Source organism: Caloenas nicobarica, chromosome 2, assembly GCF_036013445.1.
Source record: "Caloenas nicobarica isolate bCalNic1 chromosome 2, bCalNic1.hap1, whole genome shotgun sequence".
In the NCBI taxonomy this organism is placed as follows: Eukaryota; Metazoa; Chordata; class Aves; order Columbiformes; family Columbidae; genus Caloenas; species Caloenas nicobarica.
Window position 1 is genome coordinate 123,881,746 of NC_088246.1, and position 17,432 is coordinate 123,899,177.

General features: G+C 39.1%; 1 protein-coding gene across 5 annotated transcripts in view; it reads right to left on the bottom strand.

The window, feature by feature from the left end:
• The window catches only part of TCEA1 (transcription elongation factor A1), a 28,074-nt gene extending 11,440 nt beyond the window's left edge, over positions 1-16,634 (bottom strand). For 2 of the 5 annotated variants that reach the window (XM_065627133.1, XM_065627132.1), the window contains exons 1-3: positions 16,415-16,634; positions 9,953-10,015; positions 4,641-4,746 (exon numbers count right to left, since the gene is read on the bottom strand). In XM_065627133.1, the coding sequence (XP_065483205.1) occupies positions 4,641-4,746; positions 9,953-10,015; positions 16,415-16,483 (238 nt within the window). In that variant the 5' untranslated portion in view covers positions 16,484-16,634. The other 3 variants (XM_065627134.1, XM_065627136.1, XM_065627135.1) reach the window with 3 other exon arrangements.
• Between the last annotated feature and the right edge of the window lie 798 nt (positions 16,635-17,432).

A 17,432-nucleotide genomic window follows, 5' to 3' on the forward strand; every position in this document is an offset into this window, starting at 1 on the left:
CATCATTAATCTGAATGTTAGAAGCCATTAATAGCTTCATTGTAGATTCTTCTAATTACAATTATATTACAGATTAACTCGAGACATTTGCTAGCAGCAGGAAAAAGAAATGGGAAAAAAGGTATTGTTTTTAATTCATAAACAACTTTAAATTATGACATTTTAAAAAGTAAGAATATTTCAGAAATGTTAATGAAAGATGCTTAGTTATTCCCTGGAAGCAGATGAGAATTCAGTTTAGCAGGTTATCTTATGTTACTGATTCAGATATCACCACCAAAATTTGAAAAGTTTTTTTAAAGTTAAAGGAAAGAGATATGAGAACAGGTAACAGATGCCATAGTCATTAATTTAACAATGATCCTCACTCATAGTTAATAATTCTTTAGGCCCCACTTTCCAGACCCTGACCAAAATAATCTTGAGATGCACAAGCAGCTACACTTATCAGAAATTCCACTGCAAGATGTTGCAAGACATGAAAATCAGAAAAGCATCTTTCTAATAGTAGCATAGGGAGGAATAAGACTCTACAAATAAACAAAATAATGAACTGTTTGCCATTTTAAAAGATTTTTTTTTTATAAGTGACAAAGGAACATGTCACATTAACATATTTGCTACACTTTTTTTCTCCTATACACTACGATGTGATTTGCATCATGTTATCTCTCCATTGACAATCCTAATAAATTATAGATCAACCAATTGTACATGGAACAGTTCCAAATTTCCACAGCTCATACTTGATATGGAAATGAAACTATTGAAATTATTCATGCACTTGATTCTACTTGATATCGAATAAAGACATGTACCTTTCTTATCAATATTAAACGATAATCTTAAACACTATTAGACTGTAATTTAGGAACTTGTTTTGTCAATAATGATTTTTTGAGCAAAGCCACTAGGTTACTAGATGTTCTTGAACAGCTTTACCTAATAACAGCATTAACATACCTGTAAGATGGTCCTAGACTGTACCAGCTTGTGCCAGTAGAATCAAACTCAGGTTCAAAATAACAACGGATTGCATGAACAAAGTAATCTGAGCAAAACACTTCTGTGAAGTCTGGCTGGTGTTATCTTCTCTTGACAATTATAAGCACTTACTTTAAAATAAAATTACTCAGGCACGTGCTTTTTTGAGATGGGCATTTCAAAACATTTGTGGCCCCATTTTTAATTACTGGCCATAGATGATCACACTTCCACTTAATGTTAAGATCATTGTTCAATCATTCTGCATTTCCAGCTCAGTACATAAACTTACTGCAATTAAGTTTACTTAGAGGTCTAGACATTCTTTTCCACTGTATACTTTTACAGTTCAGCAAGTAATTATTTGTGATGGAGAATGTCAAATGCATTAAAGATTTTTTTTTTTTAAGATAAAGGATCACCCCGCATAACCTAAGTGGGTATGCATAGATCCATTACCTGCATAGCATACTCTATACACTCAGCCACTTGGCAAAACAATCGTTATTTGCAAATCCCATGTTATAATTGAACAGTATTTTATTCTGAGAACAGAATTTGCTTCCTTATGTAAATTGTGACCAACTCGGCTGTGTGGTTAAACGTTTTTACAGCAACATCTGAAAGTGATCTTCCACTGTAGCTCACTCACTTGGTGAGTCACTTCAGACAACGCCTGCAAGCTCTCTTACAGGCAGCTTCCCGCTCCCCTGAAAAACCACCAGTAACATGGCATGGCTCTGGTCCAGCCATCAGCATCTCGTGATTCACAACTTTACTGTGACTTCTTCTCATGCATTCTTAAAAGGTAAGTTCCAACAGCTTTCAACTTAGAAAGTACATGCAGGCTGAAGATTAAATGATTCTTGCCTAAATTCAAAACGTCTGATAAAAATAACTCACAAAAACTTCAGATCTCTGAGTACAACACTTGGTACGATTAACAGCTGTCTGCTTCCATCTTTGATCCATACCATTTTATATGCACTATAAACAGCATAATCAAAATTGATTTCTCAAGCACATGGTATTTTGTATTCTTCTGAGAAAGTCAAAACTAATGATAAAACAGAAAAAGAGTACTTTGTAAGACTCCCATCCATACTCCACCCAGCCCAGATACCCTATCTTCCACAGTTATGAGATTTTACATTCTAATGAATGACTGAGCAGCGAAATGAGAGGTGAAACGTTTGCCCTACTACACTTCACTATAAGGTCTAATTTATGATCAAGGAAAATATAGTTACGTAAATTTTGATTACAAGCAGTGCTATATTTTCAGGAATAATTTGATTTTATACAATAAGTGCACAACCACAACCGTACCAGACCCGGCACAATAACGTACACGCAATACCTGCCCTGTAACAAAAATTAGAGTGTGCACGAAGGTCACATACCCAGTTCCTCAAGAAGAAAGTATTCAGTTCTGATTAATGTCAAATATTTGCTATTTACTTTCCAGTTCCTCACATTTGACTTCACCTGATGTCAGCAGCCTTTGGTAGTTTCCCAACTGTCCTAAAACAATCTGAATGTGGCCAGCCATCAAAAGGGGAAGGTCCACCTTTCCCCAGCTGTACGTTACTGCCGCAATCCCTGTGCAGGAAACAGTAACTGCAAACAGGCTGGATCAGGAAACTGATACAGTTGAAATCTAAGCTGGAAGAAATTAATAAAAGGATTGGTTCCCAACTGGTCCATTCCCAGCTCCAGCCTCCTAGAGAACTACTGGAGCTCCAAGGAGGCTCCTGTGCAGAAGGGGAGCCAGGAGCACCCCTTGCAGCAGCATCCCGCACCCAGACTGCCTGGCCGCGACCCGCCAGCACCGCGGGCTCATTCCAGACTCCTACAGCACTAACAGCCTCTGCTCCCCAGGCAGGAATAATACACCCCATGTTTCACAGTGTTTGAACAAAAAGATGAGTCAGTAACAACATATTAAGACAAGTTTGACTGACTTAAGATATTGTGTTAAAAAAAAAAAAGGAGACAGAAGACTATTTTTACTGTCTCAACAAATAAATGGCAATTCCCTTGCTCAAAGGACAGCAATGCCCAGAAGGGTCAGTCCCCCTGTCCCCAACAAGAGCACTCCCAAAAGCTGAGAACTCTGTGGGAAATACAAGAGTATTTCCTCTACTTTGCTGCTTACACTAAGTTGCAGTATCAAAAAATTTGAGCTTTAGAGAATTAAAAAAACCCAAACAAACAAAAACCCCCCACTTCGACAGGGCCTTTTTTTTTTAAACTTAAATTAATACCTTGAGAGCTCGGTCACTCAATCCAGCTGCTGCTTTTAGAAGTCTTTAGAGTAATTCAAGTTAATATGCAAGTCCATTTCTCCACTTATGTATCTTACCACTTTTATGCATTGGATAGAATACAGTGGGACTTCAAGTTCTAAGTGGAAATTTAAACATAAAAAGTACATAATTTTCACTATCTACCAGTGAACTCTTATCAGATCCTTTCTAAAGTATGCATTTAATTTATAACAAAAGTCATTATCATTATTTTAAAAGTCTTTTGTCAGAATATCTAGTGTTATCTAAGTTTAATTACTAAAACTAACCTAATTACTATTATCTAACTTTCTAAAGGTAGGTTAAAAAAAATGTCTGCTGTAGAGGTTATTGCTTCTTACCAGACCTTCAAAGCTGTCACAAATTGTCCATTTCTATGTACATATACTGTGAAATGGATACAAAGTAATTTCTACATAATTTACAAGAGAGTAATAAAGTATCTGATAAAATGCTTCACAATTGATAAAAATGAGGCTGACTTCAAATGGCAGATGATTTTAACACTTTCTGGTATTTAGCGTATTTTTCTAGACAGAACGGTAAATGTTTAAATCAGTGAAAAATAACGTAAACTGTTTTCTATTTCAAAATTTCAAGCCTCCTAAATCTTAGTTTACCTAAACCTGGATACAAAGAGGTAGAGCACAGCACAGTGTGTGAACAAAAATACCTGAACAGTTTGAGATTTGAGTGTTTTCAAACACATTAAAATTAAGTACTACAAAAAACCAGCTAACAGAAAGATTTCATTAACTGCATTCATTGCTTTAAGGGCAATTAAGCAAAAAATATAAACTCACTAATTAGTATGCTGTTTAAAACGATGAAGGTTTTAGAAAGTGCAGCTCTATTTCTCACTAACAGATTTTTAATGTTTTTACCGTTTTTTTTTTCTCTTCACAAATCACTTTATAACCAAACTTCAAAGCCTCCACACTCTCATATGAGATTTTGCACAAGTTCTTCAGAGTACCTGTTATATTTGACAAAGGAAATAGTCAACAACAGGTTCGTTAGTGCTTGGTACTGCAGTACAGTCACTCTGGCTCAGCAGCAGGCAACCAGACTTCAGAAATGAGTCATGTCACAGAAGTTGGCTTCCTACTGCCTGCCAGCCCCAATAAGAATATATTCATTTTTTCTCTGAATACACTTTCACAGTAACGTACTGGTGATAGTCCAAGGGTAAAAAAAATCCAACTACATCAGTGCACAAAGTTTCAATACCTACACAGGAGCACAAATGCATCTAAAGCAAGGCAGTGTCAAGGATTTGCACCAAGACTGAGTACAGTTAAAACATGCAAGGGCAGGGAAAAAAAAAAAAAGCTCGAGTCGCCATACCTAACAGTTTCTTCCAAGACTTGATAAGAGATTTTGCTAAAGATGTAACTTCTTCATCTGTGCTTTGCTTGCGTATCGCATTCACTGACATTCCAATTCTGGTAGACTGCAACAGAAATAAAAATATACACTATAAAAGGTGACATGAAGATAATAAGTAAGCATATATAAAGTTGTATTTGACATAGTTTTTTAAAAGTATCTTTTTTCTTTGCTTTTGGTTTTGTGGGATTTTTTTTGTGTTTGTTGTGGCTGGTTTGGTTTTTTGTTTTGCGTTTTTTGGGGTTGGGTTTTTTTTGGTAAGAATATCAGGATGAAATGCTGCAAGTCTTTGCAGAACTTACATTAACAACATGGACATTTTAAAAAGAAATGCAGCAGTATTACCATTTGTTTCCATCACAGAAGTTTGGGGCCCAGGGTGGGGTGGTGAGGCAGGAGAGTTAAGGGGAGTCAATCAGAAGATTTTTTGCTCTCAAACAATTTACCTAAACTAAGCATGACACATTGAAAACATCTAGCTATGTAAAAATCATATGTACATCTTAATGTTGCATAATTTTTTAGCAAAGCTTCTTGCCTCAAAACCTTATTTTTCTCCGAAGCTATGACTATATTTACGTTTTGGAGTGATTAGAAGCTTGCCAACTGCTTCAGTGACTTCATACTCTTAAGAATTCCCATTTAGTGGCTGTTAAAGAAGCTGGAATATCAGTTGGGAGGGATATGTTTTAGATTCTTAATCATTTTGGCAATACTGAAGTTCTTTAAAAATCTTAATCACAGAAGGCTCTGCTTTTAGAAAGGAACACCAAGACTAGCCTGTCCCTCTGAAAAGGCCAAAATAGTGACAGGCTTTAAACCTTTGGCACTACTGCCACCTATGGAGTGAAGAGATTAATTTACAACCCAGTCCTATTAAGACTGGGAAGATGAGGACAGAAATTAAGCTCAACAGCCACGCAAGTTTCATTTTAGAAGACTTCTGACAAACGTTTTAATCTAACAAGCAGAACATTTCCACACTTCTAGTTTCATGAGACAAGAAAAGTCTTTAACAATACAAGCAAGTATATTATTATCATATCATATTTTGATTGATAAATAATTTTTTAAATTGTTCCAAAGATGCTCAGTTTTGTTGCATTTACTATCTACAGGAATCACTAAATATAAATTATTCTACTTACTTTTGCAACAGTTCATTATAAATTCCCTTCTCCATTAAAGGAAAATTTAAATCTTTGTGACTCACTAAAAATGGAAAGGATTTGTTCCTGTAAATTACTCCTTACAACCCACACACCACTTTTTGGGGCACCGTGGATGTGCTAAATGACTGGAAATGTACTGAAATATTCAGTAGCTATTTCAGCAAAGGAAACACATCAAATAACCTCAGTTCTGAGCATCAGCTCTAAACACGTATTTTGAATTAAAGAAAACAGATGGTTACTCACCTGTAACTAAAGTGTTTCAAGATGTACTCTGTTCACTCAGACTAACAGTACTGGCCAATGCTCTTGACATGTTAAACACATACACTGGACACTATGTTCAGACAATAAAGAATAACACGTGCTTGGAACTCCATAAAATACCTATCATACCTGAATGAGAAAAATGTATCTAAAAAAAGCCCAACAACCCTCCACTGATAACTGGGCACAACCACAGCCTACTCTCGGCCGCAAAAAGGAAAGACACCAACTAATAGACTTACTCAGGCAAGTAAAACTCATAATTAATTGGCTAAATTAATTTCTTCCTCTGATCACACAGGAGAAACAGGTTATGGTGATTGTCTAAACCACTAGCTTTGTTAAGGCAGTAGATAAACATAGGGGGTTTTTTTGCTTTTATAGAGCACTTGATCTGGCCCATCCTAAAGAGAGGAGAAGGAATGATCTACCAGTTTATTTGCCTGCAAATTGACTCAGATAATCACAAAAGATCAGTGTTATTATCTTCTCAAAATGACTGTGCTTTAATTACAAACCAGCTATCAGCATTCAAAATTTCCTCAGTCTTCCAGCCTATGGAGTTGTTTGTGTGAGAGCCATTCTAAAAGTGGAAAACACTGGTATTTTTGCCTAGCGCAGTGTAACCTGTGGAATTGCTTTATCTCTGTGTCAGTTTATAAGTGTGCAGGCATATGAAAAGTTTCCTCGCCCTGTCCAAAATGTATTTTCAATGGATCATTCTTCCCCACTTCAAATTCTGGAGCACTTTTCATATGCTTTCTGAGAGTAAAGAGGCTTAGAGACAGCATAAACCAGCTGTTTTCACCCCCAAAGCATTCCTGCTGTAGGCCAAGCAGCCTTTAGTTGGTACCAGCCACAGCTGGCCTAAGTAACCTACAACTGAACCCAAAACAAAACTTACGGTGGCAGCCACTCTTCTCTAAACCAGAACAAATGAGAAAATATAAGGAACATAGTTGGGGAAGAAAATAAACCACCAAAGCAAGGAGAGGTGTTACCAACTTCAAATTGTAAGAGAGTATGAGGATAGAGAATTGGAGAGCACCTGGACCAAATGAGAGCCAGATCTACCCCTGCACATTAACCACCACCAGGTTCTTGAGTCTCCTCGGCTCGCCAGTGAACTGGCAAGAAGTCATTAACAAGGACTGTACATCACAACCTAGTTCTGCAGATGAGTAACTTCCAGTAAAACCTGTTTGTTAAAATAAAGACCGTCTGTTTCACTCATCGTTTGGCTGCACACTACTCACAGTTAGCACCAGGACCATGATGCCTTTAATACTGTGCGGCTGCTAAACAGATTTGCAATTCTGACCACCGGATAAATCACGTGTGAGGAAGGCTCCTGGCTCCCTGCCTAGCTGAGCAAGTATCAGCTTGCTTACATAAAACTCGTTAGATATGACACAGTTGTATTATTGTCTGTAACCACTTGAGCTTTCTGTGAAAAAATAAAGCAAGAAAGACACAAGCACAAGTCCAGACTACTGATGTGCACCTTCCTGCTCCACATACCTGAGAACTGTTCAGAGGACTTTGCCAGCTCACATGGAAGTGACAATCATGTTACAGGAAAAATCATCACTTCTTTTATTACACAGAAATAATTAAACGACTACATCAGCTAGCAGTGCTTTTCTCAATGCACCCAGTTTTCAAAACTGCTTAAAAATGGGTGTGGAAGTATGCTTTTCAGTTTTGTCCTGTGTATCATCAGTTCAAACACATCAACAGACATCTCATTCTACGCAGAGGAAGCAAGTGCTCCCACCTTCTCATGATCATCACCCTCCTTGACATCACCACACTAACGATCTGCTACCAGAGTGATGTGTGTGATTACTTTGCATTTTGGCTCTCACTCTGAGTACTCCATTGCTTAAGCAAATTTGGGAGACTAACATAGAAAATTTCCAGCAGACTTCACATATTTATAAAACTCTCAACAAAAATAATGTAAATTTGAGTCTAAACGTATTGCTAAACGCCATCTTATGCAGAACAACTATTTTGAATAGAGTAGTGGATACTTAAGAAAAACTTTTTAATTAAGCTACAGTCAATCTACTACATAAGAGTAGGCTAAAATACCTGATCCCTTTAGACCTACTGTAACAGAGAAATCTCCTTTACAACAGTGTCTGCCTCTATACAGATTAAAACCAATCATTTACTGTAAATATCATTTCACTCTAAAAACAAGTACCTGTCACATGGATGGGAATAAATAAGCTTCTTTCAAGTAGGATAGAAAAGTGGACAGGATTAATACGTAACTCTATATAAATTAAGTCACGGTCACACACGAGTTGAGTCTGTTTGTACTTAGCAAGATTAAGAGTCCTCCTCTGTTGATAACATTACTAAGGTTTTCATTGCAACTAGAAAAATAGTAAGTTATCTACTTGTACATTCTTCAGATCCTCACGGTTCAAGGATAAAGTTGTTCTGCTGTTCTGTATAAACCTTCTCCTTCTAGTCTTGCTCTTCTCACTAAGCAGAAGTTTTGCACAGCAGCATTTACAGAATTTCTGGAGCACTTGCAGAGAGATTTTTCCTTCCAAAGGCAAAAAACATTATTACACAAATACTTTGTATTATGATCTGCACAAAGAAACTCCAAAGAATCAGGCTAACAGAGGGGTTTTATGGGTTTTGTTGTTTTGTGTGTTGTGGGTTGTTTGTTTGTTTGTTTCAGTGGGATTTTGTTTTGTTTTTAAGGAAGGAGGACGGACATTGGGGAGAGAAGAAGGTTGCAGCATCATATCAGCCATGCCATTCATGCATTTAGGTGACACTTTCAAATTCCTATTTTCTGTCACAAATAGTACTAGTAAAAATGTACTAAGTATATTCTGCAAATATATAGGATGCATATGTCAAGAGTGACACTGCTACTGCCACTTAAAATTTGAACTTTATAGCTAATTCTGTATCTGTGGCCATTAATTGTTACTTAGAAAAAAGTTACTTTTTCAGTCTCTTCCAATTGAAGTGGCTACCACGGCAAATCAGGTCTTACATTTACCTCTGCCATTTGAAAATTTTCACAGAGATAGGAAATATCTAGTTATTTTGGAACAAAAGTTGTTCCTTGATGAATTACATTACAAACTGTGAAACTTGACAGGCAAATAGAGTTCACTGAGTTACTTTTTAAAATAATTTATAAATAATATATAAATGCTATGTTAGAGATGTAGATACAAGCAAAATTAGAGAGAGTATGCATGCAAGTGAGAGAGGTTGTACCACACCATCACTCCTGCCCAAGGGGAGCAAAAGGTGAGAAAGAACAGTAGTAGTATAATTACCTCAGGAAATAACCTACTCAGAGTTATGTGGTGGGGTGGGGACGGGGGGGTGGGGACGGGGAAAGAAATGGTCAAATACAACTTGCCTGAACATATGAGCTATGCTTCTCCTCACAATCCAAAAGCAGAACTAACTACATGAGAAAATAAGGTATCAGCTCTAATCAGGTGCATTCTCCTTCAAGAAGGAAGGAAGGAAGCACACCACATTTGTATTAGTAAGAACCTAAGATTATATGTAAGGTAAGTTTATAAGCAGCGATTTCCCTTTGTCCATAACAAAATTCACTACTTTCAACTTAAACAGAAAGATAAAAGAGCTTGCTACTGGAAAAAAACACTTACGTGCCCTAAATCGGTGTGAAATAAGACTAGTTACCCCATAACAACACCAATGTTTCCATACATAGGAATCTACTTCATCAGTGCGACCTTCTTCCAAATTTGATGGCTTCGCTTTCATCATCACGGTGTTAGTATTTGCAACATAACAACAATAAGAAAATCATACCTGTAACAACTCAAGGGTCATTGGAATATTCTTAAGCTCCTTCAATAAATCAAGAGCGCCAGCCTGCAAAAAATAAAGCAAAAAAAGAAAAAAGTCAATTTAGTAGCAATCGGGTACTTTAAATATAATATCAATAACATACACTTATCTGCCTTCAAAGTCCCAGGCTGGATTCAAACCATGAGTTCCCAATTTATCCACAGAACACTAGGACAAGGAATGTTCTGCTCTACAAACTCTAAGCATTAACAGGCATTAATTCAGAAATCAAAGTGTTCACTCAAAGACTAGAGAAGTTTATTCCATATAATTCAAATGCCAATTAAAGTATTTTGTCAATTACTACTTAACCAACACGCATCCTCAAGAAAACAGCCTCAAGAGTACTTCACTTAACAGCATCAGAAACAAGCCAGACAGTAACAGCAATTTTCAGTTCAGAACAATCTCACCTGCTTTAGTTCAAGAACCTGGAGTTGAGAAGCTCTGCATAGTCCATCAATAATGCATATATATATGCACATATAACTATATATATAAAACAGATACAGCCAACACTCTTAGTTGTATTTGCGGTGGTATGGTAAAGCCAGAAAAGCTGACTGGCTTAAAAACTGTGATCAGATAGCTCTATTTTACTTACACAGCTATAGTTTCCCCAAGAGAAAAAGACAGCTTTGTGAGTGTGCCTATCAACAAATGTCCAAATAAAAAAAGCTGAGCAAGACTTGCTTTCAAGTCTTATTTTTCAACTACTAAATTCAAATGAAATTCAATGAAATACATTAGTCAGGTTGCATAGATTAGTGCAGACAACACTCTCCAGCCTATACCAGACTGGTCAAGCACCAACATGTTCCAAACTAGAAGTCAGAGCCCATCCTATTGTGCTATAACATCTGAGCTAATGCACTTGTTCACTATTCAGCTATGGTGAGTTTTTCTCTTTTTCCTTTTCCCCTTGCTAAGTCCATAAGGTATCAACTAATACTGTGTAAGCAGCAACCTTCTAGATAGATGAGTTAATTTCAGAGATTGTACTCTTAGGCATTAATAAACTCTATACACAACTACTCTGACTAATAATTCATTCCTTGACAATACTGGCCTTACTTAAAAAAAAAAAGTTTTCATAAATATGAGTTCCATAATTTAACTTCTAAGTCCTTTTGATCTACCACTCTGTTTAAGCAAAGCTCTACACCATCCACTTCTTACTGTGCACAGAGATTGTCACAATATAGCAGCTTCCTAGAGGCCCAGACGATTTTGCTGTTATTCAAGTGCACACGGTTCTGAACCTGTGAGCTATGAACAGCCAGAAGGCAACTGCCTGTGCATAGAAGCAGCCACTCTACCCTGGCTAAGCCCATTACATTTTCATGCCCTTTTCTTTTTTTTAAATTCATGAGGTTTGGAAAAACAAACCCACAAAATTGCCATTTTGCAGAGCATTGGAATTTGATTCCTTACTCTTTCCTTACTGCTCCCTCAACTCATCCTATTTTGTTTACTTTTAATATGCATTTTGCTTGCCTTTATTTTTAAATTCTCCCTGACCAGCTTCTAATATGACACTTGTTGCAAGGAAACTCTTGTAATCTCCTGCTGCATCTGCAGGCCTGCAATTTAACCACTAAAGATAGCACACACAAAATAACTAGCAAGAAGCTGAGAGAGATGAAAGTGGAACTTCTGTGTCAGATCCAAACACACACAGCTTCGGACACTCTCAAATGTCTGCTACAACCTGATTTTAAAAACATCTGACAGCAAAGCAGCCTCTAAACCCAAACATTTCTCTATGTATCACCTACAGAAATCCAATTCACTGTAAAAACTGAACTTTTACTATTTTGCCATCGTAGATAAAACTGTTAAACTTTTATTCACAATATACAAAACTTCTCCATTTTTAACTACAGAATTTTAGCAGTGATGATGCAAGACTAGGAAATTTTGTGTTTTCAGGTGCTAAATTGAGTTAGCAAACTAAACCATTTCTTTCTCCAAACAGCCATCAGCGCGGTTTCTTCTGTAAAAACATAGGTCCAAGTAAAGCAAGTTAATTCTCTGCTCTGCTACAAAACAAAATAAATTTCAAGAAAATTTTCTTAACTGAAACAAAGTGAATGATGAAAGTCAGTGTGCCATTTTCAAAAACTATAATCCGATAATACTTATCTCCAAACCAATTAAGTTATTAGCAAACTGTACACAGTATGTGATTTCAAAATAAACACAGGTTATTGTAGTCTGCAATTTCAGCATAACTATGATACTCTAATGCTAAGTAGCACTCTCTTTACCTCATCTTAGAAATACAGTCTAGTCAAAATTAACTTTAATATTCCCAGTCTAAATACCTTCCAAAACTAGTAATGTGATCCACAGGAGGTTAACAAACCATGCCACAAGTGAGAAAACAAACAAAAACTGCACAGGTTCTCTCTACACAGATGCTACCTACATTTCATGTTGTTTTCTGTACCAAATTACCAAAATTTCTAATGCAGTAATGTTTTCTAATCCTTCACTCTTTTCTAAACAATTATATTAAGTGTACCAAGAATTAGATGCTTTAAAATTAAATTTAAATTGAGTTTAAACTCACAGCAACTAAACAGTTTTTCATAACCTCTTTTCTTATCATCAAGTCAAATGCTCTCTTTTCCTCAAAGCCAGCCTGAAAGTTGCACAGTAAAACTATAATTTGCTGGGTCTGTCCATCTTGGAGAGGAGAAGGCTTGAGGGTGACACCTTACCCCAGCCTACTGCTTCTTGGGGCAGTGGACGGGGAGGTGCTGACCTCCTCTCTCTGGTGACCAGCAACAGGACACGAGGAAATGGGATGAAGCTGCATCAGCGGAAGTTCAGGTTGGACATTAGGAAAAGGTTCTTCACTGAGAAGGGTGGTCAGTCACTGGAACGGGCTCCCCAGCAAAGTGGTCACAGCACCACGCCTGTCAAAGTTTAAGGAGCATCTGGACGATGCTCTTAGTCATATGGTTTAGTTTTAGGTAGTCCTGCAAGGAGCAGGGAGTGGGACTCAATGATCCTTATGGATCCCTTCCAACTTGAGATATTTTATGATTCCTATTTTTCTTATATAAGACTTCTCTGTTTAAAAAAACCCCATGAACTACTAAGAACATTATTCTAAATCTACTTTTAATGGCAATTCTATAATTGTATAGAAAACAAAAGGCAATGCCACATTCCACCTGGCTGGTTGGCTTCCAGTTTACCTTGTTACTGGAAATAACAGAAGTCAGTTTCATACAGATTTAGATTACTCCTCTCAGCTTCTTCGTTGATCAGATCATAACACCAGAATGATGTTCTATATTCATATTTTAAAGCTACGCTTGAGGCGATAGAAAATGGAGTACGTTTCTGAAGACAGCAGAGCTATCCAGTTATGGTTCTGTTCTATTTAAGCAAGCAAACATTTAATAACAGGAACAATTTTACATTTTCTTCTCTAAACTTGCTCAAACATTCTCAATTATTCTAATTCATGGTACAACCTTATTTTTTATACCTCTTCATTACAGCAACTTAATGAAAGAAAGGTGTACCTACAAACTATAGGAAGGCACTACATACATTTTAACCCAATTGCAGTTATTATGAAATCTATTTCAAACATGCAACAAATATTTGAAGTAAAGGCACAACTATGTATCTCGTAGTGTACTGCAATATTGCAATTATTATTTTGTCCTTCAAAACTAAAGAACTGCATATATCACCTCACTAAAATAGTTGTGAAATCTGCACAGCTACAATTAAATACTTAGTCAAGGCAAATCACCAAGAGTGTGACTCAGGAAGGGTGTCTGCACTAACTCCCTTTTCAACTCATCAAAAGAAATGGCAAACAGCACGCCACAGTATCACCTTTTGTATAAGAGATTAAGCATCGCTTGCCATCTGATTCTTAACAACTTCAAAGTGAAAAGGTGTCAAAGCTTTTTTTTTTTTCCTATTTTATTGATTGGTTTCATCAAAACATTCTCGTTCAAAGACCAAACACCCATTGAGTAAAACTGGAGAAAGGAATACAAGAGGTTGTCCGAGCATGATTATTGAGTGGGTACTTATACAGGAATGCATTTTTTCAATTGAGCTTCATCTTTGTGAGACAATGAAGTATATCTTCATAGAAATTATCTTTTTTCTAAATAATAATTTTTCTAAAGTTAGCACTTTAACTGTAGGGCAGGATGAAGTAAGAAATCATATTGTGTAATTAAAGAAGAAATACCTTATAAACGACAGAGACTAGTAAAAAAACCCAGACAAATCTCCTGTACTTCCCCTCTCCTACCATACAAGTAAGGCTTTTTATCATGGTACACACACATGCTTTGGATAAACTGTCAGATCTCAGCTACTGGCCGTAGAGGCAGCTCAAGTCCTCAGAGTTAAAAGGGTTTTGAGACACCAACAAACCAACAACAGAGCCACTTGTGTGCGGTAAGGAGCTGGAACAAAGAAAGTACAAAAGCACAACTGCTGGCGGTGCTGCTCTGGCTCCTGGGACAGGGCTGAAGACGGAGACCCAAGCGCTGGCTGCAGCCCAGCACAGCTCTGTGTGGTCACATCAGACCTACGCTGAGCCCAGCAAAGACACTGCTCCCTAGAGCTCTGAAAGTTAGTGAGGTTACGCGCACTAAAGCGTGAATACACGTCCCCAGCTGCTGCTAGGAATTACACCCAAACTCCCGAGCCTCCCAGATCACCGAGAAACACACTGTGGTCACCAGGAACATCTCTGGGATCTCTGCAGCGATGCTCTCCAGCCTCAACACTTGTTCTCATGTTACCTGGGAGTTGCCATTTTCTTTCTACTGTCAGAAGTTCATGCAAAAAAAATGAATTAACTGCACTTTACCATTCTTATTGCCACAATATTGAAATATTTCATAGCTGGTAAGTTTTCATCTTTTCGACACCTCATAGGAAAGAACCACTACTCCAATTTTAAAGTTGAGAAAGCAAAACTGAATTCTTTCGTGCTGAAAAAGCATAGGTAACAGAAATAAAAAGAAAGAGGGAGGGGACAAAACAGAAAAAAAATAATCAAGTGAATAAATATTGGTTGTAAAAAATTCTCTCCACACTGTATCATTACAGGGTTCAAATGTATCGGATCTAAGTCATGTAATACTATGCAATATCAAGGACTTTGAAACACAACAAAGCCTGGCCTGTGTGTACTTGCAAAGAATTTGTTTGGATTCTGAATCAAACAAATTTAACTGCTTTAATGCAATCGGTATTTCTACAAATATGCAAATCTTATTAAAAAGTGTTATTTATAATTTCAGTTATCTTAAACAGCACCAAAAAAATAATTGCTGCACCCATTAAGACTTCTATAAACTGAAATTCCACCCAGCTCATTTCCAAACTATCACTAATATAGAACACTCAATGCACTATCATAACATATAGAAACATTTTAACTTTACGTACTAAACCAATAGTTTGTAGGAAGAACAGCAATCACAAACATACAAGTTAAAAGAGAATAACAATATGCCCACCTGATAAAGAAGCAATAATTGGAGTTTATAATTTACTTGTATGCTATTTTACTTGTAATCTCTAGAAATACTATGGACATTATATGATACCTAAGTAAGTCCTATATCAAACACATACATGAGAACAACGCTTGAACTAAGCTAACTGAATTCTACCACCATTCTGAGGCAGAAGTTAGTCCCTGACTTGATAAACAGAGTTAAAGTGACATTCGTTCTTTGTTTCAGGTTAAAAAAGTGGCTCACACCCCCATCCGCTTCAGCACTTTACCCACACAGCTCTTGCTGCCCTGCCGCGGCAGGATTAGGGTTCTTCAGCCACATTTAAGTTTGCACAACCGAAATAAAACTGCAGCTTTCACGCTTGAAAGCGAAAACAACCCAGGTAAAGGGCCCACCTCTGCAGGAGGTCTCCCCGGGGTGACCGCCCTTCCCACTCCACACCCCACACTCGAGCGAGGCCAATATCGCGATTTTAATGAATGGGCAGCGGGAGGGAAACGCCGATCGGAGCCCGGGCGGGTGCCCAGGATAAGAACCTCTCCCCGGCCGAGGGCGCCGGGCTCGCAGCCGCGCTGCAGCGGGGGGAGGCCCCGCTGGAGCGGAGGGCGGCGGCGGGCAGCCAGCCCGCCGGGGAAGGAGGGCCGGAGGACGGGGCGAGGCCCCTCGCAGCGGGCGGGCCGCGCCGGCCGGCGGCTCCACGTCCTCCCGCGGCGGGGAAGGCGCCAAGGCCGCCGGGCAGCGGGGGGACAACCGGCGGCGGCGGAAGGGCCCGCGGCGCTGCGCGGCGGGACGGGGGAAGGGCCCGGCCCCGCTGGGAAGAGGGAACGCGGGGTCGGCCCGGGGCCCGCGGGGGCTCCGCGCCGCCGAGCGGCCTCCCGCCCCATCCCGTCCCGCCCCCGCTCACCGCGTTCTTCTTCTGCACCATCTTGTCCATCTTCTTGGCGATGCGGATGATCTCGTCCTCCGTGGTCATGGCTGCGGCTGCCCGAGCGGGGCCCGGCGCAGCGCGGGGGCAGCTGGAGCCCTCGGAGCAGACCCGCTTCCCTTCACCCGCCCTCCCCTGGGGACGCGGCCGGGGCCGCCGCCGAGCTCTGCGGGCAGGAGCGCAGCCAGGCCGCGCCGCAGCGCCCCGACCCAGCAGCCAGAGCGGCGGCGCCAGGCAGCGCGCGTCGAGCGCCGGCCGCAGGAGCCAGGCGGCGCTGCCGCAGGCCGAGAACATCGGCGGGGCGGCTGCGTGGGTGAGTCCCGCCCGCCCCCAAAAACAGCCCAACGCCAGTACGATTCTGACCTCTTAGTGTCTCAGCCTCTGCCTGCGCGTACCACGCATAAATCACTGCAAAACGTGGCACCAGCAACTCGTTTCCTGCGTTCGAGCTTTTCTTCAGCTGTCGGAAGGCTCAGAGTAACTTTGATTTTGCGAGCTTTAAAATGATGGCAAATCCCCTCTTCACCTGTAATCGCAAAGCTGCTTTTTTTTTTTTAAGTCTATCTCTAAAAGAGTTACTTTTGTATAAAATGGAGTGATGATTTCAAATTGTAATTTTACAGTCAGTTCAGGATTTACAAGCTTAGAGTCAGCACAACAGTTGGACATGAACTTCATGACACTCTAATGTGCTACAGCACTTCTGTGTCTTAAAACCAGCCTAAATCTTGTTCCAGTGAGACACACCCTATTTATAAGTTTCACAAGTTTATAATATGCACCATCAATGAAATTCTGTTCATGAACAGTTACATGCCTTTGTTACTATGATTTTCTGTTGAAAAAAAGGAACAGAATAATTAAACCGTAAAATAAAAAGCCTTTACTTCAAGAAAATGGTAGGCATATCGGAAGGTTACAGAAAGATTGCATGAAGATAATTCCTTACTAAGATGCAGGAAGGCACTTATACATCCTTCTGGAATCTATTATCAGT